Genomic DNA, 25607 nt, shown 5'->3' with positions numbered 1-25607 from the left:
AGTAAATTGTAATGTTGATTTTGAGGATAGGAGAATTTGGTTAGCTAATGATAAAGGGGACTTTACTCTGAAGAGTACCTATGAGGCCATGAGGGAGTCCCTGCCTCAGATTGCTTGGCATTCCTTGGTCTGGTTCAGTCATAATGTCCCTAGGCATAGTTTCATTACATGGGTGGTGTTGCATAGAGCTACTAAGACCAAATTGAAGTTGTATAAATGGGGCTTGAATGTGATGGTTACTTGTTCTTTGTGTCATGAGGAAGAGGAGGATGATTTCCATCTATTTTTCAAGTGCAAATATTCTCAGGCTATTTGGAAGGATCTTTTAAGGTTGCTGGGGTTGAGGCATGCTCCATGTCATTCTTGGGATGCTATGATCAAATGCTGCTGCAGGTTGTTTCATGGGGTTGATAAGGTTGGCATTTTGGGTAAGCTTGTGTTTAATGCTTTCATTTACCATGTGTGGTGTGAAAGAAATAGAAGAGTATTTGCTAATACAAGAGTAAACCTAGAGGGTGTGCTTCACATGATCAAGGAAGAGGTAAGAATGAAAATGGTTGGTTTGTCTGTTAAGACTAAGAGCAGTCCTAGGGTCCCTATTCTTGAGAGGAACAGGAATTTGCAGCTGATGGTGGTCCCCCCTACTGTTATTCCTTGTGTCTGGTCTGGTCCTGCTCCAGGCAGTGTTCTTCTTAATGCTGATGGTGCATTTGCTACTGACCATGCTGGGTTTGGTTGTGTGTTGAGAGACCATTGTGGTTCTGTGATTGTGGCTGCTCAGGGGGGTGCAAAGCCTGTTAGTGTTGTTCATCATGAACTGCGGGCTATAGAGGCTGGACTTGGCCTGGCTTATGAGTTTGGTTTCAGTTATGTGCAGGTTGCTACAGATTCCCAATATGCTTGTGATCTACTGACTAAGGAGGGAGCTGAACCTCCTTGGCAATCACTTGAGGTATGGCGCAAGATTAGGTCAGTCAGAGAGAAGTTTGCAGTTTGCACAGTGGAGCATGTGTTTAGGGAGGTCAATCAGCTGGCCGACCTTCTCTCTAAGGCTAGGACTGTGATTGGGATGGATATTTTAGGGGCAGCAGACTTAAGTGAAGCTATGCAGCAGATAGCTCTTGATGATAGAATGGGTACTGTCCGGCATAGGCTGAAGTGATGTCTTTCTTCTGTAGTTTATTTTTGTTATGTTTTTGTGGGATCATATGTTTTCTCCTTGGCTGTCTCTTTTATTTGCCTTTGTGGGCTTGAGCACCATGTGCTGGCTTTTTGTTTGTTTTGCTTCTTAGTCTCTTTTTTGTAAAGGTTCTGGCTACCTAAAAGCCTGCTGATTTATGCAAAAAAAAATTCACTTATAAACAACATTACAACAAGAAATAGGTCTAAAATCACTAACCCTAGAAGCATTACTAGATTTTGGGACTAAAGTAACCAAAGTAGAATTTACCTCACCCAAAAGCTTACCAGTAGCAAAGAACCTCTCAATAGCCTTAATGAAATCTTCCCCTACAATGCTCCAACAAGCCTTGAAGAAATGGGCTGAAAAGCCATCAGGGCCAGGAGATTTGTCTGATCCAATAGTAGAAAGAGCATGGACCACCTCCTCTCTGGTAACCTCCCTAACCAACATAGCAGCCTCAATATCATCCAACACCTGCCCAAACTCCATATTATTAAGAACCTCAGGCACTCCCCTCTGATAACTAGAGGTCCTAAACAAATTTTGGCAAAACTCCACACATTCATGAGCTACCAACTCAGTCCTAACAATCTTTTCACCAGCCTCATTGTAAAGGAAAGGAATATTATTCCTAGACCTTTTCTCCTTTAAAGAAGCATGAAAGAACTTAGTATTATTGTCCCCTAAGTGAACCTTCTGCACCCTAGACTTCTGCCTAATCATGGCTTCCTCCTTCCTTGCCATTACAGAGAAGTTTGCCACAGCTGCCCTCTCCTCCCTCCTAGCATGCTCACATGAAGGATCAACCTTCAACTGATCCTGAAAAGCCTCCATCTGCTCCCTAGCCAACTGAACTTTAGAAGAGTAGTCCTTAAATCTCTCCTTCTTCCAAACAAGCAAAGCAGCCTTAACCTTCTTCAGCCTGCAGACTAACCTATACATAGGGTTACCAGTAACTTGCACCTTCCAAGCAGCAGAAACCACCTTCTCAAAGTCCTCCTCCTCTGTCCAGAAGTTAAAGAACTTAAAAGGCCTAGGTCCTACACCATCACCTTCAAACAAACCCACAATACAAGGAGGGTGGTCAGATACTCCACAATTCCAGAATTCAGCTTTAGCAGAAGAGAATTCCTGCACCCATTCAATGTTAACCAAAGCTCTATCCAGCTTAACAGCAACATGCCTGTCACCACCCTGCAAATTAGACCAGGTAAAAAAGCAACCCGAAAAAGGACCATCAAACAAATGAGTATCCATAACACACTCCTTAAAATCATCTCCCTAGGCTTAATAGCAACCCCTCCTAACTTCTCTTCAACCCTTAAGAAAGAGTTGAAGTCCCCCAACACCAGCCAAGGCTCAAGGAGGTTCTGAGCAACACCCCTCAACTCATCCCAAAGCCCTCTTCTTTCCACAATAGAATTCTTAGCATAAATGCAAGAAACCACAAAACTTCTTCCATCCCTTAACACCACTCTAGCAGTGACAACCTGATCTGTCATAGACACTAAAGTAACAGTAATCTGGCAAGGGTCCCACAAAATCCAAATCCTTCCTGAGTTGTCACAGCTATAATTGTGCAACCAACTCCAAGTAGACATGAGAGACTGCTTCACCTTATCCTTATTCCCAACATCAACATGGGTCTCTAACACACAACAAAAACACAAATTATTACTCCTAATGAACTTAACAACTTCTTTTATTCTGAGGGAATCATTCAATCCCCTCACATTCCAACAACCAAGATTAATCATTAACTAATCTAAGAGCAGCCCTCCCCTTCAGCCTCTGGCCTGAGTGAAGCCCTGGCAAACTCCCTCCAAACTTAGCAACCTTCTCAGCAACTATTGCAGGATCAGCAAAAGTAGCACCCTCATCCATTACCTTAGTACCATCTTGATTAAGCTCTAAACCTCCATTATCAACAACACACAATCTTTTTGAAGCATTACCTTTGCTAGACTCATCACTAACATCAGCCACAAGCCTTCTAGCACCATCAATAGCCTTATTCTTTCGAGATCTACGCACTTCAGTCCAAGGTCCATCATCAACCACCATAGCAGCCAAGTCAGGATGAGAGGAAGAGGCTATCTCATTCTTACTTTTTGCAGGGGGTTCCTTGAAAGGAACCTCACCCTGAGCACAAGTAGTAAGGAAACCTAAGCTCTTAGCAGGGGGTACCACAGGAGGCACCACACCCTGAGCACGAGCAGGACCAGCAGGAGCTACATTAGCAGCTCCAGCTACCCCAACATCCTCTTGAACATTCTGTCGAACAGGTGAGGTGCACTTACCCAAGGAATGCCCAAAGCCACCACAACTAGTGCACTTCAAAGGCTTCCATGCATATTCCACCTTAATATCAACTTGTTTAGAGTTCTTAATATCAAACGAGATTACCTCAGGCATAGCACTCTCCTTTGGAATCTCCACACAAACACGAGCATACGCCAATCTCGATCTCTTAGCTGTTGGTTCATCCACCATTATCGGCTTCCCCAAACTACTCGCAATCATGGCTAATCCTTTAGGGTTCCAAAGAAACATTGGGACATTCCTGAAGCAAACCCAAACAGGGAGAGTCCCCAATGTTGCTATATCATCCTCAACAAATAACCTCCAAGGACGAACAAAAAACAGTCGATTAACAATATACAGAGGCTCCATCTCCACCACTCTATCCTCTTCCAAATCAAACCGAATAACAAAGGACGAACAGTCAAAAACATTCCACCCTTAGGTTTCCACCTAGAAAATAAAACCCTTCGAACCAGAGGGAAGGACAACCTCTGTCCTATAAAGGAACCAATCAACAAATTCTCACACTCCTTTATCTCTTCAACAAAATCATCCAAATCAATTTGAGGAAGCTTACCCTCTTCACTAACAACAGGAGGAGTATAATCCAGCTTCCCTCTAAACTTCTTCTCACTAAAACGAAAAAGTGAAGCCCAACTCGTATCTCCCACTTTCTCCTGAGAAGCAGAAGCTTCAGCCTTCGAAAACGATGAAGAACCATTATCCTTCAAAAAATCAGAACCAAAACCCTTTGAATCAGCTTCTGCTCCCTCCATGGAAGCTGGAGGGAGCAAAAGCAACTGCTCCCCAGCCGCCAGCCCCACAAAACCGGAAACCCCATATCTACTCCAAACTTATTATATCTATAAAACAAAATGCAGACACATATGCTAATATTCAAACAAATATTCACTCCTATGAACATTTCATACCTAAGTGCTTATAAAAAATATAACTCAAGGCTTCTAGTGTAGAACACCAATGTGTGCACCAAATAAGACTTGCACAAAAACACCCATTCTAAAAATAAAAGCATGCCAAACAAAGACATACTCCTCAGAATATAACTTCAACAAGCAAACCTACTTAATCTAAAATAGTAAAAAAAACTCGCACACGATATATAACTCAAAAAAGTTTACTCAGTACAACCAACCTAGTTATTTGATTTTACTAATCTAATAATCTTAGACAATTTGAACTCTGCCCCTAACCTATCAAAATGCTTACCTAAACACTAATTACATATACCACTCAGATAATTTCAAACATCCCTCGAATATAACTCACATAAGATTATGTAAACTAAAAATGTTGTCCACCAAGTATAAAAGAAAATCATATACTACCTAATATTATCACTATTACTATACAAACCCAAAAAACATGAAGTTATACCTATTCAGCGAGGGACATTTTATAGGCAATGCCCTTCATCGTTAAAGGCAATGTATTTAGCAAGTGGTCAATTCATCTCTCTTCTATCTCTGTTGTCGGCGAAGGGAATCCTCCCCTTTGCCTGGAATGGAGAGAAGATAGAGCAAGAAAAAAGATTTAATCGAGGTCGTCGCCCGGCTCCGACCTAACAACAATTGGCACTGTTAGGGGCAAACATTGGCTGACGCATTGCCTCTTAAACACACATTGCCTTCAACCAAACAAGGGATTGTCTTTAGCGAGATTGCCTATAGTAACTTTCGACATTGCCTATAGAATCTCACATTCAACAAAGTGAACCACTTTCATCCATGAGGATAGACCACTATACTCTTTCCACCACGGACAAATAATTCCTGTTATAAACCAAAAGTTATTTTTTGCAAAGATACTCAGTAAAATATACTACAATACTATATTATCTACATATCCACCCAAAACTCATCAGTCCTAGAAGAGAAATATTGTCAAAAGGGACAGTGCAAAATTTAACAAGCACAAGAACACTCAACAACCCAAATCACACTAGTAGCCACTCAGTCATACTACTAAAGCACAAAATACATAGAGTAAAAAAGAAAAACTTACACATGGTCCTACCAAATATAACTCACGCAATTTCTACAAAAGAAAGTATATTGTAACTTACGCAACCACACTTATAAAATCCGACATACATCATTCACACAATATAATCCACAAGACTACACAAAAAAAGAAACATACAGACACTCTCATCACACAAAATATAATTCGTATGAACATACTAGAAAAAGAAGAAAAACACTAACATGTATACCCATCTCGTCGTATACAATGCACCTAAATATACAAAATGTATGTCGTAGAAAAATATTTAATTTAAATTTTTTTTTTATTATGATAAGCGGGGGGAGCCATTTAATTTAAAATTTTGATCCCAAGTAAAAGCGCACCAACATATTCAACTCAGCAGCATGCGAAATATGACTTCAAAAATACTTCAATATTCAAACATCTCCATTGTCATACAAAAAAAATATATTCTTAAGATAAAAAAGTACACCTACATTTATTGTCTCCTATAAACTATACAAAATTAATTACTCAAATCATAAGATACAAAAACACCAAACACATAATACAAGATTCCTATACAGAAATATACATACTATAAAATGGAAGGCACACAAATGTGGTATACCCGCAATCTCGGACCCACCAACTTCTATATCTAAAATACCAAATTAAATCATTCTAAAGTGCAGTGAAGACCGACGTACATAATACTCAGGTCAATCAAGTATATTTATAAGTTTTTTTTATAAACAAGAATACATATTTTATATGAATAATAGCCCAAATTAATAATTTTGTATACTTACCAATATATTGATCACACACACAAATACTCCGGAAATGTCCCGAAAATAAAATGCATATAATATGTCAAACTAATATTATTATTGTTATTTTTTACTACATAAACGACGTTGGAACACTCATATGAAAGCACTATAATATTTACTAGAATAAACGAAGTTTATCAATTCAAACACCACTAAGAAGTAGACAAGGTAATAACCCATGTTAATTTTGGACTAAATGGCTAAGTGGGTTGTCGTGACTCCTTATTACCAATATATTAATATGTCCCGAAAATAAAATGCATATAATATGTCAAACTAATATTATTATTGTTATCTTTTACTACATAAACGACGTTGGAACACTCATATGAAAGCACTGTAATATTTACTAGAATAAACGAAGTTTATCAATTCAAACACCACTAAGAAGTAGACAAGGTTATTACTCCACGTTAATTTTTAAATGGCTAAGTGGGTTGTCGTGACTCCTTATTACCAATATATTAATTATAAAAAGTTGAGGCTGACAACTCCTAAATTAGGAATTAAAAATAGTGTTGGTCAAACGAACTCTTTGTGAAGAAAACCTGTTTGTTAAGGGCAAGTTCAACGTTAAGGGCTTTGGTTTCTAAATTCAAATTTGGGAGCCCCAACCTTCCAACCGGGAGCCCAGGGGCTAATAGTTTTGTATTTTTTTAATTTTTTAATTAACTTTTTTTTAAAATGTTAATCTGTTCCGTTCCAATTCTTTCTCCAACTTTTTTTTTTTCTATCTTTTCATAATTCTCTTTCTCTTTAGAATAATATCAAATTATAATTTTGTATTTGAAACTAATAATTTGTAGTTGAAAATTGAAATCAAAATTCCGCACACGCACATCGTACACGTACATAATTTGGATTTGGAACCCCTGTTGGAAGCCCGACACTAGAGTTCAAAAAATTTGAGAACTCCCAAAATTGGGAGCCCGAACCCCTACATTGGACTTGCCCTTGTTGAGTCGTTTCCACTTTAGAAGTGGGTGGAAATAACTCCACTATCACACCCCCCTCAACATCCCCCCTGGAAGTCTAATGCTCGATTCCCGTCTCAACTAGTATCCCATCTGATACATCACATCATTTAAACTTTCTTGATATCCGTGTACAACTGTAAAAGACAAACGATTAACTCCTAATCCGTTTGAGCGTGGCCACGCATTTTCAGTTGCTACTCATCAAGTGGCCTTGAGACACTTTGTACCTAATGTGATTAGGATGACACAATCCATTCTTGCGCTCCCAGTTAACTTCATGTCTATCCTGTCCTTTCCAGTATCTGCCTTTATAACCTCCTTTTACGGCGCGACGTTTAACGGAACCAAAGTCGGACATTCCTTACATAAGATGAGTGGAGCACTCATGTTTTTAGGAATCTCTCCAATTGTCTTTTATGAGAAGTATTTGACGTTTCATCACGAGTGATGTACTTCTCATATCGAGGGTTATCCAGTGTATAACCTTTTACACACCCACGTAGTCGAATTGAATACTCCTATTCTATAGCCCATGAAATTGCGCTATCTCATCGACATCCCGTGCTAGTCTTCCTTAATCGGTGTTGTCCATGCAACGACCTGGACTAGGGAGATGATAATAAATATTCCAAGTTTACTTAATAGGGTTTCATTCATCAGATCACGTATCTGACAAACCTATTCGGAATGCTTTATTATCTGTGGACTGTCATTTAAGTACTAAACCAAACTTAGCCGACTACGAAATAATTAACTTTATTTCCGATAACGAGAGTTTGTAAATTTAAGCCTCTTCCGTAAAACTCATTTTTACCCGCTCAATTTACTTGTCAAGGTCTATTCTAAATGCACCCCATGCCTTTAGACTTGTGTATGAGTCTCATACTTTGTCTTAGGTGACAGTTTAGTTTGACTACCGATGTAGTCCAGTTTAAACTTTGCTAATTATCAATTAATTTGAAGATTGCTATCTTCAACCTTGATAATTTCTAGTAACCTTTACTAGAGTAAGGCTTTTAACTCTCATGTAGTATTTGCAACAGTTCCCGGCCTAAACACTTTTATCCTACTTTCCTTCTATGTCTGGAAGTTTGCTACGATGACTTGTTTCAACTCTTGTACTACTTCATCCTTTAGCCTTCTAGGATGTTTTAAGTAGTGTTTCGGTTTTCCAATCCGAATTTAGATGTCTAAATGTTAATCATGTCCAACATGATTGACCTTATGTTTTCAAACATAAGTGTCTCTCTCATGCGTGCTTGCTCATCGGTGTCTTTTCAGACTCCGGGTTTTGCAATGCTTTGTCATGAGTTTTTGGGTCGAAATTCTTTTAGACTTTTCGAGTCTTAGATTTTTCGGTTTTGGATCTCAAGCGTCTCAGCGTACTGAGTTTTTCTAATCCTATCATCTTTCATGATCTACGCTTATAGACCTTTAGATGCCCAAAATAATATTTTATCCTTGTGTGTGGTCCTTTTATTGAGTCAGTACGTTTACTGTTACACAACATCTTATGTCGTACTCAATCTTTTGTATGTACTCTGCATACAGACCCGGAAGGTTTGTTGCTCCCACTTACCTTCTTGAAGTACGTGATTCTGAATTTCTTCATTCCTCAGGGATCAAAACCATTTTGATTGCCTTTATGAATCGAAGATTCTGACTCTTGCGTGCTTTAATCCGTCGATGGATTCTTTAAGCATGTGTATGGACATAACTGGACTAGGGAAATCCAATTCTTTTTGTCTAGTTTCGGGAAACTCGAATGTCTCCATCCTTCTCAGTTTTCTATTCTAGAAAACTAATTTAGGTCTTCCGTTGACTTAAATTATCAAACTACATGTCTTGATGAGATATGGATTCCATGATGATTTTTTGTTTCTAGCCAAAATCTAGAGTCAGTTTCCTTCTCTGCACAGGTCTTTTATCGCTTCAGAAATAACCTTTATCTTCTGAATCTTTGAAATTTTACTTTTGACCTTTTAGGGCTTTTGAACAACAATTTGGAATATTCTCAACTACTTCGAGATTTTTCCTTTAGAGACACTTTCAACTACTTTGAGAGTTCTCCTGCGAATTACATTCGCTTTTGTGCAGTAGGTTTTAAGATCCAATCTCTACCTTTTCCTTTTTCCGAGGAACCGCGGTTTTACTGTCTTTTAACAGTTTTGTTGCTCTTGGTCGGACTTAATCGGCTTGTACAATTTTCATGATTGTTCTTCATGACTCTTCATGATTTTTCTCATGATCGAATTAATTCGACTTGTACTTTTCTCCCACTTATTCTTGTAATAATTAGTATTTTTCCCCCAGAATACTAGGTATGCTAATTATTATAAGAATACTATCATGAGCAACAAACACTTTTGTTCTCTTGATCGGTTGTGGAAAAAGCCAAATTTCTTCTACAAGCTAAATTTTGTAACGCTTTTACAAGCTTAGCTGTTGGACGGATTTTCGGTAAATTAGTGGGATGCTATGTCTAGACTTAGTGGATTTTGGAGGATAGGGTTTGATTCGTGTTATTTCATCTTTATTTTGGACATTCCAAATTTGGATAGATTAGAAATACACCGACGATCAACCATCTTTTTCTGAGTCAAGACTTTTCTTGTCGGTCGATTCATTGCTTCTTTAAGCATTCTTGGTTATTTTGGACATACCGTCCTCATCCTTTTGTGATTAGGATGAACCTGTTTATGAGAGTCATAAGTCTCTTTGCAGGTTTAACCAAGTTTAGAATCTTTTGGTATGTATTGTTAAATTAGCACTTTATAACATCTCAATATAGAAATAAACTTCTTTATTGATTCTCCATAATACTTAGTACAGAGATGATGTTAAAAACTAGAAAAACACTTAATCTAGATTAGTGCCTAAAGTAGACTCCGGTCCCTTTCAGCATCCTTAGCAGTCTAGGCTTTTGCTCGTTCTTGGATCTTGTCTCCTTTAGCCAAATACTCAGTTTCCAGCTGCACCTGTACATTCACAATGATAGGGCATGTTAGGTATCCAATACCATATTAGGAATTTTACAGTATTTGATAAATTAACTGTTAATACCTGAACCGGAAACTACCATTTCGTTCTTCTTGTCCTCTTGGAACTTAGGGCAGTTTCTCTTCCAGTGGCCCTTGCGATCACAGTAGAAACATTTGGTGTCAGAAGGAGGACCTTTGTCTTTAGGTTTGGCAACTCGTTTGCCTTTTCCTTTTGACGTAGTTTTCTTCTTTTGTTTCTCACCTTTCTTGAAACCCTTGTCCTTTTGTACCATAAGAACATCCTTCTTATTATCCACCTTTGCTACCATCCTTTTCGGTCGTTAGAAGCATGATATGAAGTTCCTCCAATGTCTTGTCCCATCCATTCATGTTGTAGTTCACCTTAAACGGGTTGAAACCACTATGGAGGGAATGGAGGATAGTATCGGTAGCCGTCTGTTGGCTATAAGGAAAACCCAGTTTGGCCAGCTTACCAATGAGCCTGATCATGTGACGAACATGAGGCCCTACTGGTTTTCCTTTCTCGAGACGCATGTCCATAAGTGCTTTAGAGGTTTCAAACCTCTCTAATCTCGACTGTTTCTGGAACATTTTCTGAATTTGTCTAATAATGGAGCAAGCATCCATATCTATGAACTGCTCTTGAAGAGTTGGTTCCATGGTTGCTAGCATCAAGCACGTTACTGGCTCTGCCTTCTTCCGAATACTCTTTTCATTATCTTTATCTTCTTGACGAGTTTCTAGTACATTTTGCTTGCCTTCCATCCTGAGAACTATTCCCAGGTTCCTCTCCCAGTCGAGGAAGTTGTGCTCATTTAGCTTCTCCTTCTCGAAAAGTGAGCGGAAGTTGAAAATCTCATTTGTCATCTTAATTCTACATAAAGAAATAGCAAAGTTTTAAAACTTGTCATCGTTTTTACATTAGTTTTCACACATAATTCAATATAAAATCGTCCCCGATTGAATAAGTGATTCCAAGACCCCAGTTCTTCGGAGTAAAGCGGACTAGGGCCCTGCCCTTATGACTTCACTGATCATACCATTATGACTGTTGGTTGATAGATTTCATTGATGAATGACTAATCTATCCTTTTGCCTCGAGTATCCAAAACTCTTTTGCTGATCTCGTTGAGTAGAACCATTTAGACATGTAGACCTCTTCTATAGACCTACCCGCACTGTCCCAAGGTAGAGGATGTACTCTGCGAAGGCCGACCCACCTTCCTCGAACAAGGGCGCAAAAGGTGTCTTAATCTAGATAGGCACTTTACTCAAGATTACTTTGAGGGACTTTTACGCTAGTCTGACGTTTGTTATGGTGAACTATTTAGCCTAACTAACATACACGACATAAAGCGTAAATAAGTAAGTAAATACACGCGAGAAAGTAAATCAAGCAGACATGGATCCTAGTATGGCCCCTAACCTAGACGATCTAATCTCCTTTGGTTTGCTTCTTGTTTCGTCTTTTGGTTCGTCTAGATCTCCATCTTTGAACCTCCATTGATATCTCCCACTCGCCTTTGGATTCCTTCCTCGAGTTTCTTCAATGGACTCATAGACCCTAAACTCTAATTACAAGACTCTAACGATTCGCAGATCGTATAAACTTGAAATTAAAATTAATTACAAATTATGCACCCATCTGTGCTTAAAACAAGAATAAAGAAACACTTTCTATGGTCATACTAGTTGATGCACCCGAAAAGGTTGCACACCCAAGCGGAGGTATCAAGTAGTAATCCGGCAAAGCCGGGATCGATCCAAGGATAGGAAGGTAGTTTGGATGTCGAAGGGTCTTATCCCCCCAGTCTAGATATCAAATGCTAACTTAGCCTAAAAAGGAAAGGAAACAAAGATAAATGTTGGTTTTGATTGAAAGAGTAACGAAAAGAATAAAGGAAGCAAGTAAACTAAATGATGAGACATGAAAATGTCCCATCTGAATCTCTTAACTCGAGTTAGTTAGTCCATTTTGGGCAGTTACTCTGATAAATTACGTGTTTCTCTTTTCCAGGTGTCTTCTGTGGAATTGAGCTTGAAAAACAGATAAAATAGGGGCATTTTGGTCACTTTGGTGGTAAGGGTATTCTGGCCATTTGGTCAACTTTGGTGCTCGAATGAAAAGTAGAGTCGAGGACTAGTCCAACAGCGAAGACAGAGGTCAAATCGGAGTTCGGATGAGAGAATTATAGCTAGTTAAAGTTTGGATCAAAATCGAATCTTTCTGTAACACGTGGCACAAATCTAGCAAGAGGACGTGAAGCAATCCGACGGTGGGAATGATATTTCGGTACACTGTTGTGAAGAAGTGGGACGTCTCTGGCATTTTTCTAAGTTATTAACTCCATGCAACGCGGAGCAAGATAACTAAGTAGCTCGCAGCGATCTATCGACCGGTTTCACTATGTCAACACGTGGCGTCATCCAGTTGGTGTTTCGTCTCTTTTCAGCAGCCCGCGACTCACTGAATCTCCCCTTAATGCCATCCCACTTTAACCGATTGGTGGATATTTCTCTCCTCCTCTCTTATCATCTAATCCTCTTCTAACAGAAAGTTTTCTTTTTAAGAAAACTAACAAAGAGATAACAGAGATTCAAATGGAAAGAGGGATTTGTGAAATCGATTGAGGGAGAAGATTGGGTTCGATGGATAAATTAGAGAAGCAGATTTCTGAGAATATTTAAGAAATCTAATATGATATTTAGAGAGCAGAAGGAGATTTCTTCCACAATACAGTAGAGAGAGAAAGTCATGAAGATCAATTTTTAGACAGAGAAAGGGGAAGATCGACTAGATTTTATGTAGAGGGAAGTAAATCACAGAGATATTTGAGAAAGGAGAAGCATAAATCAAGAAGAGATTTCTTCAATCTCTTGAAATAGAAAGAGAGATTGATGAGATGGGAGAGAGTGATTGAAGGAAAATCTTCTTATTAACTGGAGAGAGAGAGAGAGATAAGGTCAGTGAGATGTTAAAGATGATCTTTTTTAAAGAGAATCATGGAGCTTTCGGCTAATTATAGGAGTTTGAGAGAGAGAGAGAGAGTCGATTCCATAATATTTCCAGAAAGAGATTAAGAAATTGAGAGAGGGAATTCTAGGCTGAATAATATTTTCTTAGAGATTTAACTGATTTTATTCTTCTACATGAAATAACAGTAGATGGAAAGAATGAGCTGTGAAGATTAGAGAGAGATTGGGAATGCTTTTTCTCTTTGGTTGATTTTGCTGGTTTGATGGATTCTTAGAGAGAGGATTTCACAGCTGAATATTTTATTGTAGAAGATAGATTGATTGAAGGAAGATAGAGGTTCCATTATTAGAGTAAACAGTAGAGACAGAGAGAGAGGATGAACCAGTTCTAATTCTTCTTCTTCCTCTTCTCTCTATATGAACAAATAACAGAGGCATCATCAAGGGGGATGAAGGAGGGGGACAGCAACTAGGACTTGATCAAACAATTGTCTCAGAGTTCTTCTCTGAGCTTCATGAATATCTAGAGAAAGAAGAAGAACATTAGAGAGGCTTCTTCCCTTCTTCATTTTTTCTTTGCTGAGTTCTATAGAAGAAAATAGAGTAGAGAGTTGGAGATAGAGAGAACTGTAAACAGTGTTTTCATTTTCTTCTTCTAAAGAGAGAATTGTAGAGAGAGGCAGAATTCTATAAATTATCTTCTTCTTCTTTAACAGAACTTAGTTTTGGTGAAAAGAGAAATAAAGAGAGAGTACAGGAGTTCTTAAATCTTTTTTTTTGGTATTAATCAGCAGGCTAAGGGAGCCAGACCCAAAAACAACAGTCAAAAAACAAAAAGACCCTATGCCCTTAAGAGGAAACACTCCCCTAACAGGCCCATAAAAGCCCCCAAGATACAAAATATAACCCACCATACCAAAAATAAACAAAAACTCACACAAACTTATTAAAACAATAAAATGCATCATTTAGTTCTTCTCCTGACAACTCCAAGCCTATCGTCTTCAATAAGTGAGAAAGGAACAGGCCACCATAGAGTCTGTGGCAATCACAACCTTAGATAACCTCAGCAAAGCTGTCAGCCTTAACCCAGCTTCAATACCCTGAAATTCATGATAGAGCACTGATTTAGGAGTAGCTTTTCCCCTCACATCAGCCAAAACCTCTCCCAAATGATTCCTCACAACACCACCATAGCCAGCACTGTCAACAGCAAAAGACCCATCTGGATTGATAAGAGCAACACCCTCCTCAGGTCCCTGTGTCACGTACATATTCTTGAGCATGCATATGACGTGACGAGTGCTAGGAGAGCACGCACGAGCATATAGGCCGGAGGGCCGAATACGAGGTCGAAGTAGGGCAAGAGTGCTAGCAAGATTCCTTAGGCCATGCACGGGGACATCCGTGGCATTCAAGACTTTGTCAAGGATACGAAGGGTCATTTGGACGAGAGTATGCCTGGTTAAAAGGATTGATGTTTCCTTGTGGAAATAGGCAAAACAAGAAGGTTGCACCTTAGGAGGGGGTGGTCTCCCTTCCTCATATGCATCCAGCATATGCCAAGACCTCGTGGATGGGAGCTCGCCCATCTTAGCATGGTATGCACGAAAGTGAGCATCCTCGTGGCGCAACCCATGAGGCCGGCCTAGCGTATGCGAGAGAAGCATATTGCACGGGTTCCCTTGTCATAGGAAATGGCTCGGGACAGTACCTGAAGATAGGTTACTGCGGGTTCCTTTGGAAGGTGTGTTGCATGTTCTCATGCCATGGCGAGGCGTGCGTCGTGCTAGCATATTCCATAAGGAGGATTGAGCTATTCAAGGGGCCAAGCCTTGATGTGCTATGTTGGGCATGAGGTAGCTTATTAGAGATGGATGCTTCTATGCCCAATGTCCGGATGGTAGCCGAGATGTAAGGTGCCGGATGCTTGAGACTAGATGGCAAGATCTGCATATGCGGCTTGGTGTGCTCCGCACATATGTTGGTATCCTTTATAGTGGGCGAGAGTCTATGACTCAAGGAAGCGTTATACGGGACGGCTCGAGCTATGCTCGTAGGTTGGGACACATTGTTGTCATGCCGCATTGTTGGTTGGGAACCAAGGTGACTTGATAGTCGAGATGCTCCGAATATGTTCGGGAAGGCTGGCTATGTATTATGAGGGAATGCATAGCGCCGCACGGCACGTTAGGATTTGATATTCCGCACTATCGACCCGTGTCTTTGAGCATAATATGCCGGGTCGACCTAACGGGACAAAAAAGCCGTGACACCTGCCACTTTAACTCCACAACAACAGGAATAGCAAAATGGAAATCAAGATTCTACTCATCAGCAACCCTCATGCCTCTCATGGAATCAACACCTTTGATGACTACAGATTGAGCTTTCATCCTCACATCAGCAATGATCTGCCCCAACACCTCTTGGCTACTCCTAGCAGGTTCCAAATGCACTCTCCTATTCCTCTCCCACCAAATGTGATAGATAAACCCATTAAAAGCCAACCTGCCTAAGAGAGCAATGCCATCCTTCCCTCTAAACCTAGAAGAGCACCATTCCACTTCCTTGACCCAGTCACCTCTGGTTAACATTCACAATGCCTAGCACCATAGCTTTTCCCTCTTTCTTGCTTTCTTCTCCTTTCTTGTTGGATTGTCTCTTGTTGGAGAGACTTACTACAATGATTACTGGTCTTGTAAATAATGTCTGATTGTCTCCCTGATTCATGGCACGACCTTCTTTAGAGGAAATGTCGGGTAAGGGGGAGACGACGCTCTTTCTCCCTTCACCTGGTGGTGAAGAACCAGGTTCGTTTGGATCTGATTCTTTGCCAAAACAGAGTGCTACTGGTGAGAAGGGATCAGATCAGTCAACTGCTGAGGGTGCTTATCCTCATCGGCCTGACTGGGCTTCATTATTTCTGCGTAAGAAGATTACTGTTCGAACTCCATTGGTGTACACTGCTCTCACTGTCCTTGAGGGTAAAACAGTGGTTGACTTCTCTGTGTCTGATTTTGAGGAGGAAAGAAGAGAGTGTGAGTCCTGGCTTGTTGGTTCATTTGTGGGTACTCGCCTCTCTTATCCAGCTGTTCTCAATGCTCTTGTTAAGGCTTGGAAGCCTAAAGGTGAGATGAAGCTAACTCTTTAAGGTGATTTTGTATTCTTTATGCGATTTTCCCTTGATGAGGATAGGGAGAAGGCTCTTGATCATGAGCCTTTATTCATAATGAATCACCTCTTTGTTGTTCGACCCTGGGCTCCCTTTTTTGAGTCTGAAGTGCAAAATTTGGTCGCCATACCTATATGGGTTTGCTTTAGAGATTTTCCTTCTTTGTTTTGGAACCCAAAGGGTATCACTAGACTTGCGAGTGTTTTGGGTAGGCCAATTATGCTTGATCAACCTACTGAAACAAAGGCTAGAATGGGTTATGCTCAAGTGTGCATTGAGGTGGGGAAGGACTGCCAGTACCCGAGTGAAATTCCTCTGCTCATTGATGGGCTGGTAGTGAAGCCAGTTAAAGTTGAGTATCCATGGAGGCCTCCTATTTGTGCAGGATACAATGAGTTTAGTCATATCCTAACTAGGTGTCCCTTGATTCCTAGAGAGGAGGAGCCTCATCCTGCTACTATGAGGAAGAATGAGCAGTTTCATAGGAATAGGCCTCCACCTGCTCAACAGAATGCCAGAGAGAAGATGGCAGCTGGTGGTGCAACTACTGGTAAGGGGCAAAGCTTTCATGTTAAACCTAATGTGAATCTCAGGAAGGAGCAGGAGGTTTTGTTGGGTAAAGGGAAGTCTGTTGATGTGCATGTGTCTAAGAATGGTCAGGCTCCAAAACTTTCTGATGGTGGTCATGTAAGCACTAGGTTCTCAGTGCTCACTAATTTGGTGGAGGAGGATGGGCATCCTAAGACTGATGGTGAACCTAGTCATGTTGTTGTGGATGCTAGTGTTCATATGGAAGATGATGGGTGGACACCTGTGTTCAAAAGGAAGAATAAGAGTGGAGGAGGTGCTAAATATAATGAGATTGGTCACGAAAGGGTCTGTCTTGCTAATGATAGTTCTATTGAAGGGGGTCAGGCTAAGTCTATGGAGGAGGATGACAATTTTGCCTCAGGACAGGAAGGGCATTCTCCTTTAGCTGTGGGCAGTGATGAGGCTAGTGGTCAGAGTGTGGGTCAGACTGACAATGTTGCTAATGTTGTTGCCATTTTTGATCAGAGGGAGAGAGGCTTAATCAAGGGTGTTGCTGGAGTGAAGGGGACTGTCCTTAGGAAACCATTAAGACTTGTCAATGGTTAGCCTAGGATGTTGGAATGTTAGGGGCCTTAATGGATCCCCAAGAATAAAAGAGGTTAAAGACCTCTAGAGAATCAATAAGTTGTGTTTGTGTGGTTTGGTTAAAACTAAGGTTTCTGAGAAAAATAAGGTTGCTGTTCAGAGGTCTATCAATCCCTTTTGGGAGCATCTGGATACCTATTCAGCTGGTGGTGGAGGTAGAATTTGGGTTGGTTGGGATGCTAATATGTTGAATGTGAGTCTTGTGTTTTGTTCTGATCATATTTTGGCCACTAGGGTAATCACTCATGAGTCCAAAGTGTGTATGCTTGCTATTTCTTATGGGCATAACTCTAGGCACCAGAGGTGTGAGCTGTGGCATGATATGAGGATGTTGGTTAGTAGGTTCCCTGGCCCTTGGTCTTTTATGGGTGATTTCAACTCTATTCTTAAAGTTGAAGAGAAAGTGGGTGGAGACCCTGTTAACATGGGTCATTATACTGATTTTGCTTCTTGTGTTTCTGATACTGAGTTAATGGACTGCCCTTACACTGGTTGCCATTATACTTGGAATAATATGCAAGAGGGGGATGCAAGTGTGTTCTGTAAGCTAGACAGGGTGTTGATCAATGTTGATTGGTTGGGGTTGTTTTTTTTTTTTTGAAGTGGTCAGCGGGGGTTGGGGTTGTTTCCCAGCTCTAGGGTGTGTTTCCTGCCACCTGGGGTGGTTGATCACTCCCCAGCTGTCTTTTCCCTTGTTGATGTGATTCCTATTGGGAGAAGGCCATTTCAATTCTTCAATTTTTGGTGTGAGGAGCCTGGCTTTCTAGATCTTGTGAAGGAGGAGTGGAATAGAAAGGTTGAGGGCACACCTGTGTTCCAGCTTGTTACTAAATTGAAATGGGTGAAGGCTAGGCTTGTTCAGTGGAAGGTGGCCAATTTTCTTCATGTTTCTGAGAAAGCTGTTGATGCTAGGAGGGTGGTGGAGGAAGTCCAAGGGCATCTCCATGCCGATCCTCATAATGTGGACCTTAGAAGAAGTGAGAGGCAGGTTGTAGCTGATTTATCTCATTTGGCCTGTGCAGAGGCTTCTATGTTGAGGCAGAAAGCTAGAATCCAGTGGCTGAATGATGATGATAGCAACATTAAGTTTTATCATAATACCATTAGAGAAAGAAGAGCCAGGAATAGCATTTTCAAGATTACTAATAGTGAGGGGGTGGTTCTTGGGAGCCTCATCTTGTTGTGGATGAATGTGTGGGCTTCTATAGATCTTTTTTTGGTAGTACTGCTGGTGGAGAGGATGGGGATGAGATCCTTAACTCTTTTTCATCTGCTAATACTTTTTCTCTTTGTGATGAGAGTCTTAGTGGGGTCAGTGACTAGAGATGAAGTTGTCTTTGCTATTTCTACCATTGGCTCTGACAAGGCACCAGGCCCTGATGGTTTTTCTTCCTTTTTCTTCAAAAAGTGTTGGTCAGTGGTGGGAGATGATTTCACTAGATCTATTGTTAGCTTCTTCAAGTCAGGGAAATTACTGGGTGAGGTCAATGCCACTCTTCTATCCTTAGTTCCCAAGGTTTCTAATGTAAATACTATGGCTGATTTTAGGCCTATTGCATGTTACAATGTGATTTATAAGACCATTACTAACAGTCAGGCTCAAGAGGGTAGTTAAGAATTTGGTTAGTGAAAATCAGTCTGCTTTTATCTCTGGTAGATCTATACAAGATAACATCATGTTGGCTCAAGAATTAGTTAGGGCCTATGGTAGGAAGGATGGCCAGCCTAGGTGCACTGTTAAAATTGATTTGCAAAAGGCTTATGACACAGTGAGGTGGAGCTCTCTTCTAAAGATCCTTAGTATGGCTTCCCTGATAGGTTTGTCAAGTGGATTGAAGTTTGCATCACTACCCCTAAGTTTCTCTGTGGTTGTTAATGGTGCTGCAAATGGGTACTTTGAGGGAAAGAAGGGGCTTAGACAAGGCTGCCCCATCTTTCCTTATCTCTTTGTGATGGTGATGGAGGTGTTTGATGTCCTTCTCCTGAGGAAGCAAAGTTCTGGTGCTTTTCACCTCCACCCTAGATGTAAGAGACCTGTTGTCACCCATCTTTGCTTTGCAGATGATTTGATGGTGTATATGAGGGGTGATATTGCTTCTGTTGTTGCTCTTAGAGAGGTCTTACATGAATTTTTCCTTTGCACTGGGTTGTCTGCTAATAATAGGAAGAGTTCTGTGTTCTTTGCTTGCCTGACTGATGATTGCAAAATGGAGTTGATGAGTATCCTGGGGTTTGAAGAGGGTTCCCTGCCTGTTAGGTACCTTGGTTTGCCTCTCCTTTCCACCAGACTTGCTTACACTGATTGCCTCCCCCTCATTCAGAAGCTTTCAAGCAAGGTTCAGTCATGGAAAGCCAGGTATCTTTCTTTTGCTGGCAGATTGCTTCTTGTTAATGTTGTGCTCAACAGTATGCTCATTTATTGGATGTCTGTGTTTATTTTACCTAAGAGAGTGTATAAGGAAATTAACAGCATTCTCAATAAGTTCATATGGACTGGTATTGAATTAAGCTCCAAGAGGAAGACAGTTAAGTGGCAGACTATGTGCCTTGCCAAGAGTGAGGGTGGGTTGGGAATGAGGGATCTTGAGACTCTCAACCTGGCTTTCAACCTTAGACATATTTGGGATATTGTCACCCATAAAGAGACTCTTTGGGTGAGGTGGGTTCAACATAATCTTATAAAGCATCACAATTTCTGGCTCATGGATGCTCCACAGGATTACTCTTGGTGCTGAAGGAGGATTCTTGAGAGTAAAAAGTGTGAACAACAGTTGTTGGTGCATACTCTTGGTGATGGGGAGGCTACCTCTTTCTGGACAGATTCTTAGCACCCCTTGGCCCCCTTATTGACCTTTTTGAACCTCAGTTCAGATATAGTTCCTTCTTGCATTTGGATGTCAAGGTTTCTTGGTTTATTAGAGATGGGGACTGGTTTGTTCTTGAGTTTTTGCATTATGAGTTATGATGGGTCATGAAAATGTCCCATCTGAGTCGTTAATTTAGTCGAGTTAGTTCGTTTCGAGTCTTTATTATAATAAAATGGTTGGTTTTCTTGATTAGGTGTCTTTTGGAGAGTTAGGTGTGAAAAACGGTTAAAAACGAGGAAAAAGTGCATGAAGGATATTTTGGTCATTTGGAGTCGAGGACATTCTGGTAATTTGGCCAAGGTCAGTGCGTGGTTGAAAAGTAGAGGTCGAGACGAGTCCGTAGGAGAAAACGGAAGTCAAATCGGAGTCCGGACGAAGGAATAAATCAAGGTCAAAGTTTTGTCAAAGAGGGTTGACTTGCGGGACAATAGCGGGCACACATTTGGCGTGCGGTACACCATCAAACACGTGTCGACGAGCGGAGGCTGGTATACGCGGTTCCCGTGTTAGCGCTCAACAGCGAAGTGACCCTTATAAAGCTTGATTCAGTGTAGCGCGTCGCAGCTTGCTCCAGTAGTCCCGCTCCCATGTTATAATCTTGACCGCAACCTCCCGCGTCATCAAGATCGGACGGCTCCTGTGCATCCCGTGTTTTATTAGAGATGGGGACTGGTTTGTTCTTGAGTTTTTGCATTATGAGTTACCTACTGTTTTCTCTAGACTCCCTGAGGTCCATTTGCAGGTTGCTGATCAGGACAGGATTGTTCGGAGGGTGAACTCTAGAGGGATTTATTCTCTCAAAGATACTTATGAGGCTGTTAGGCCTAGGAGCCAGGAGGTGGGTTGGAGTAAATTGCTGTGGGTTTCTCAGTGCATTCCTAAGCATTGTTTCATCACTTGGCTTGTGTTGAATGGAGGGCTCAAGACCAGGGAGAAGTTACATTCTTGGGGAATGAATGTGGAGCTTAATTGTGGCATTTGTGGTGGTTTCATTGAATCTGACTTGCACTTGTTTTTTGTGTATAAGTATGCTCAGGAACTTTGGCTTCAACTGTTGGCTGCTTTGGGTTTTCTTAGACAGTGCTTTCCTTCCATTGAGGTTGAGATTGAGTGGTGTGTTGCCCATTTCAGTGGTGGTTCTCTTGTTGCTAGATTGGGCAGACTTGTTATGAATAACTTCTTCTATCATATTTGACAGGAAAGGAATAATAAGACTTTTTAGAAACAAAGCTAGAACTGTTGCTGTGGTCTTCTTTTTTATTATTGATGAGGTAAAGCTTAAGATGGTAGCATGGAAAGGCAGGTTGGAGGATAATGTACAAAACTTCACTCTTGCTTCTTCTAGCTGGAGTCTTAATGTGGTCCTGTCCAGAACCAAATTTAGAGGCTGCAAGTGGGTTCCTCCTCCTAATGGATGGGTTCTCCTTAGTTCAGATGGCTCCTTAGTTAGAGATGCTGCTGGCTATGGTGCTATTCTTAGGGATGAGAATGGTGTTGTGGTGGCTTTGGGGGCTGGCTCTAGTCCTGGCATTTCTGTGTTGGTTCATGAGCTTCAGGGTGTGGAGATGGGGCTGAGATTGGCTAAGGCCTATAAGCATGAGAAGGTTATGATTGCTACAGATTCCATGGCTGTGTTTTTTGCTTCTTTCTAGTTTTGAGAATCTTCCTCCATGGAATGCTTGGTCTCTGTGGTTGACAATTAAGAGGCTCTGGCTGTCTCTTCATTGCTGTTGTGTTAAGCATGTTTACAGGGAAGTCAACCAGGCAACTGATCTCCTTGCCAAGATGCAGCCTCTTGGTGAAGTTGAGTTTGATCCTACTAAGTTACCTCCTGATTTGAGCAGGATAGTTATGGAGGATAGGGGAGGCAGAGTGAGATTGAGAAAGTTTTGGGCTTGATTGTTTAGTTTGTTTTTTTGTTGCTTTTTGCTTGTTTTTGTGTTTGGGTCTGGGCCCTTTAATCCCTGCTCATCAATGCAAAAAAAAATTTCCAAATATTCTTTGTAACCGAACGGCCAAAGAATAGGTGGAAATTCGTTTCTTCATCTACCCCACAGAATACCCATGTAGTGTCTATAACCACACCCCAACTAGCCAGAAGAGATCTGGTTTTGAGACGTCTTCGAAAGGCAAGCCACGTGATGAAACTATGTTTAGGTATACCACCCGGTGACCATACTAAGGAAGTCCAATTCAACCGCGTTCCTCTGGGTCGAATTGCTTCGTACGTCTCTTTGAGAGTGAACTCTCCATTCTGGCTGGGCGTCCAGATCACCTCGTCTCTGAGAGTACTATCTACCACCACCTCTCTAGCCTCAACCTTGATAGTCCGCAACATAGCTGCCATATGAGTAGGAAAGACCCATCCTGACTGCCCAATAAACTGAGAAACTCGTGCATTTAAGTGAAGGTTAGAATTATATCTGTGTGTCTCCTCAAATGCATCAAATAGAAGACCACGAGGATGCCATAAATCAGTCCAGAAATTAGTATTATGACCATCCCCCAGAGAAGTACAAATGAGTCGCTGAGCCGTCGGCCTGTTGGCTAAAATCTAACGCCAACACCAGGAACTTCTACTCGAAGCCGACAAAGTCCAGAAGTGCTGATCTTTGATGAGATTATTTCTCACCCACTCTACCCACAAAGTCGTCTTACCACTAACCAGGTCCCATATATGACGAAGATTTGACGCCTCGAACAATACCTCGATATTACGAAAACCAAGTCCCCCTTCGTCAGTGGGGTAACAGAGGCTTTCCCAGCCAATGGGAGCTCTCTTACACCCCATATCCACACCAGACCACAGGAACTTGCTGAAGATGGTGTTGATGTCATTTATTACTCTCTTGGGTATAACGAACACTGTTGCCCAATATAGTAACATACTATTCAAAACCACCTTTACGAGGAAAACTCGCCCCGCGAACGATAAAAAACGACTCTTCCAAGATTGGATTCGTCCCTTGATTTTATCAATCAGCGGAATACAATGACTATAGGTGAGACGGGACGATATAAGAGGCAGACCCAAGTACCGGATAGGAAGAGAACCAGTACTGAATTTCAGAATACTAGTAATATCACTCTGACCTTTGGCCGTAAGACCAACAAAGAAGACCGTACTCTTGAGCACATTGGCCTGCAACCCCGTCGCCCGATGAAAACCAGTTAACAGACCTTTTAGAGACTGAGCCGAACCCACGTCTCCTCGAAAGAAGACCATGAGATCGTCGGCGAAGCAAGGTGAGTAACTTTCGGAACTCGACACTTAGGGTGTAGCAGAAACTGACCTGCTTTCTCCCCTCGATCAATAAGAACCGCGAACACCTCCATCATTAACACAAACAGATATGGAGAAATCAGACAACCTTACCGTAGACCTCGCTTCCCATCAAAATAACCATGGGCTTCACCATTAACCATAATCGAGAATTTAGACGTAGTCAAACAGGCCCGTATCCATTCTATGAATATCCTTGGAAAGTGAAACTTACCAAGGACAGGGAATAGAGAAGACCAACGAACTGTGTCATACGCCTTCTTAAGGTCAATCTTAACCGTACACCTAGTCGAGGTATCTGGTCGGTGGTAGTTCCGAACAATCTCATGGGCTAGCATGATATTGTCCTGAATAGTACGATCAGAAATAAAGGTTGATTGGTTCGGGCTGATCATCGAATAGATAACTCCCTTCAGCCGTTTAGTAAGAATCTTGGTAATGCATTTATTCAACACATTACAACAAGATATCGGTTTGAAATCTGACACTGAAGAAGCGCTATCTATTTTAGGAATAAGAGTCACAAAGGTCGAGTTTACCTCTTTGAGAAGTTTTCCTGTGCTGAAGAATCTCTTAATAGCCTCCACGAAGTAATCTCCCACAATCTTCCAACACGCCTTAAAAAATGGGAAGAAAACCCATCCGGCCCCGGCGATCGATCAGAACCAATAATCTGTAGGCAGCAAAAATCTCATCTCTTGTCACCCTCGTAGTGAGAATAGCTCCTTCGACATCCGTAAGCGGGCGCGAGAACTCTACCTTAGATATGGGATCTAATGCTTCATTATCCTCATCATCCCGACCAAATAAGTCCCGATAGAAGTCCACACACATATTAGCTATCTCCGTTGGATCCTCGGCCACCTAACCATCCTCCCTAGTGAGTCGAGTAACAGCATTCCGAGACGGCCGCTCTTTGATAGAATTGTGGAAGTAAGCTGTATTGCTGACGTCGAGAGTAAGCCAGTCAACTTTAGCACGTTGTCGGAGCATTGCCGTTTCAGCCCGAACAATGCTACTATAGTTTCCAGTAGCTACTCTCTTTTGCCTCCGTAACACCGGATTTGCTGGATCTCCTTGCAATTGAACCTGCACTGAATGTAAAAAATTCCGGTTAATGGTTACCTGGTTCGTCACCCCATTGAACCAAATTTTATTCCATTCATTCAGCCGAGCCTTCAAAGCTTTGAGCTTTGTCACCATATAAAACATCGGGTTACCCCGTACTGACACCTTTCATACATCAACAACAAGAGCGTGGAACGTGGGATCCTCTGGCCAGACATAAAAAAGCTGAAACAAAGTATGCGGAGTATGCCGGTGTATGTTGGGTGCAGCAAGTGGTATAATAGTAGGAGAGTGATCTGAATTCCCAACCGGTGGAAAATCTGCTTTAGGTAGAGGAAAAAAAGTCAGCCAACTACAATTAATTAGATCCCGATCAATCTTGGAACTAATGTTCGCAACTTCCGTCTGCCTGTTAGACCAAGTATAGAAGCAACCTGTATACGAGCAATCGAACAGTTCCAAATTGGTAACAAAGTCAAACATCTCATTGGAACCCTGAGATGGTGAGTTATTACCACCCCTCTTCTCATTGGCTAGCATCGTTGTGTTGAAGTCACCTAGCACCAGCCATGGAGCCTCAGAACCCGTCATAAGAAACTCAGGCGATGAACAATACTCTTACTTCCGTATACCACTTTGCCAAATGAAAACCCGAGCCATCTGTAAACTGAACACCACCTGCAATAACTTGCCCTCCAACATGGGACACAGTGAATATTACCCTAGTAGGGTCCCAACCAATCCAAATCCGACCTCCCGAAACAGCCGCAT

General features: G+C 41.3%; 2 protein-coding genes across 2 annotated transcripts; one reads left to right on the top strand and one right to left on the bottom strand.

Moving 5' to 3' along the window:
* Window positions 1-1315: 1315 nt before the first annotated feature.
* On the bottom strand, window positions 1316-2685 carry LOC147549024 (uncharacterized). Its single transcript, XM_086668177.1, has 3 exons — window positions 2533-2685; window positions 1451-2377; window positions 1316-1330 (listed from the first exon to the last, which is right to left on the bottom strand). The coding sequence occupies exons 1-3, from the start codon at window positions 2683-2685 to the stop codon at window positions 1316-1318; spliced, it is 1095 nt and encodes a 364-aa protein (XP_086524303.1).
* A 13313-nt stretch (window positions 2686-15998) lies between these two features.
* On the top strand, window positions 15999-22384 carry LOC147549023 (uncharacterized). The gene is made up of 9 exons (XM_086668176.1): window positions 15999-16398; window positions 16552-17543; window positions 17689-18160; window positions 18386-19096; window positions 19212-20277; window positions 20336-20408; window positions 21228-21598; window positions 21684-22118; window positions 22237-22384. The coding sequence occupies exons 1-9, from the start codon at window positions 15999-16001 to the stop codon at window positions 22382-22384; spliced, it is 4668 nt and encodes a 1555-aa protein (XP_086524302.1).
* Window positions 22385-25607: the final 3223 nt, after the last annotated feature.

The sequence above is a fragment of the Eschscholzia californica genome, unplaced genomic scaffold (genome assembly GCF_041429995.1).
Source record: "Eschscholzia californica isolate CP2 unplaced genomic scaffold, dmEscCali1.0.p SCAF_3, whole genome shotgun sequence".
In the NCBI taxonomy this organism is placed as follows: Eukaryota; Viridiplantae; Streptophyta; class Magnoliopsida; order Ranunculales; family Papaveraceae; genus Eschscholzia; species Eschscholzia californica.
This window is presented reverse-complemented; position numbering and strand designations above follow the sequence as displayed.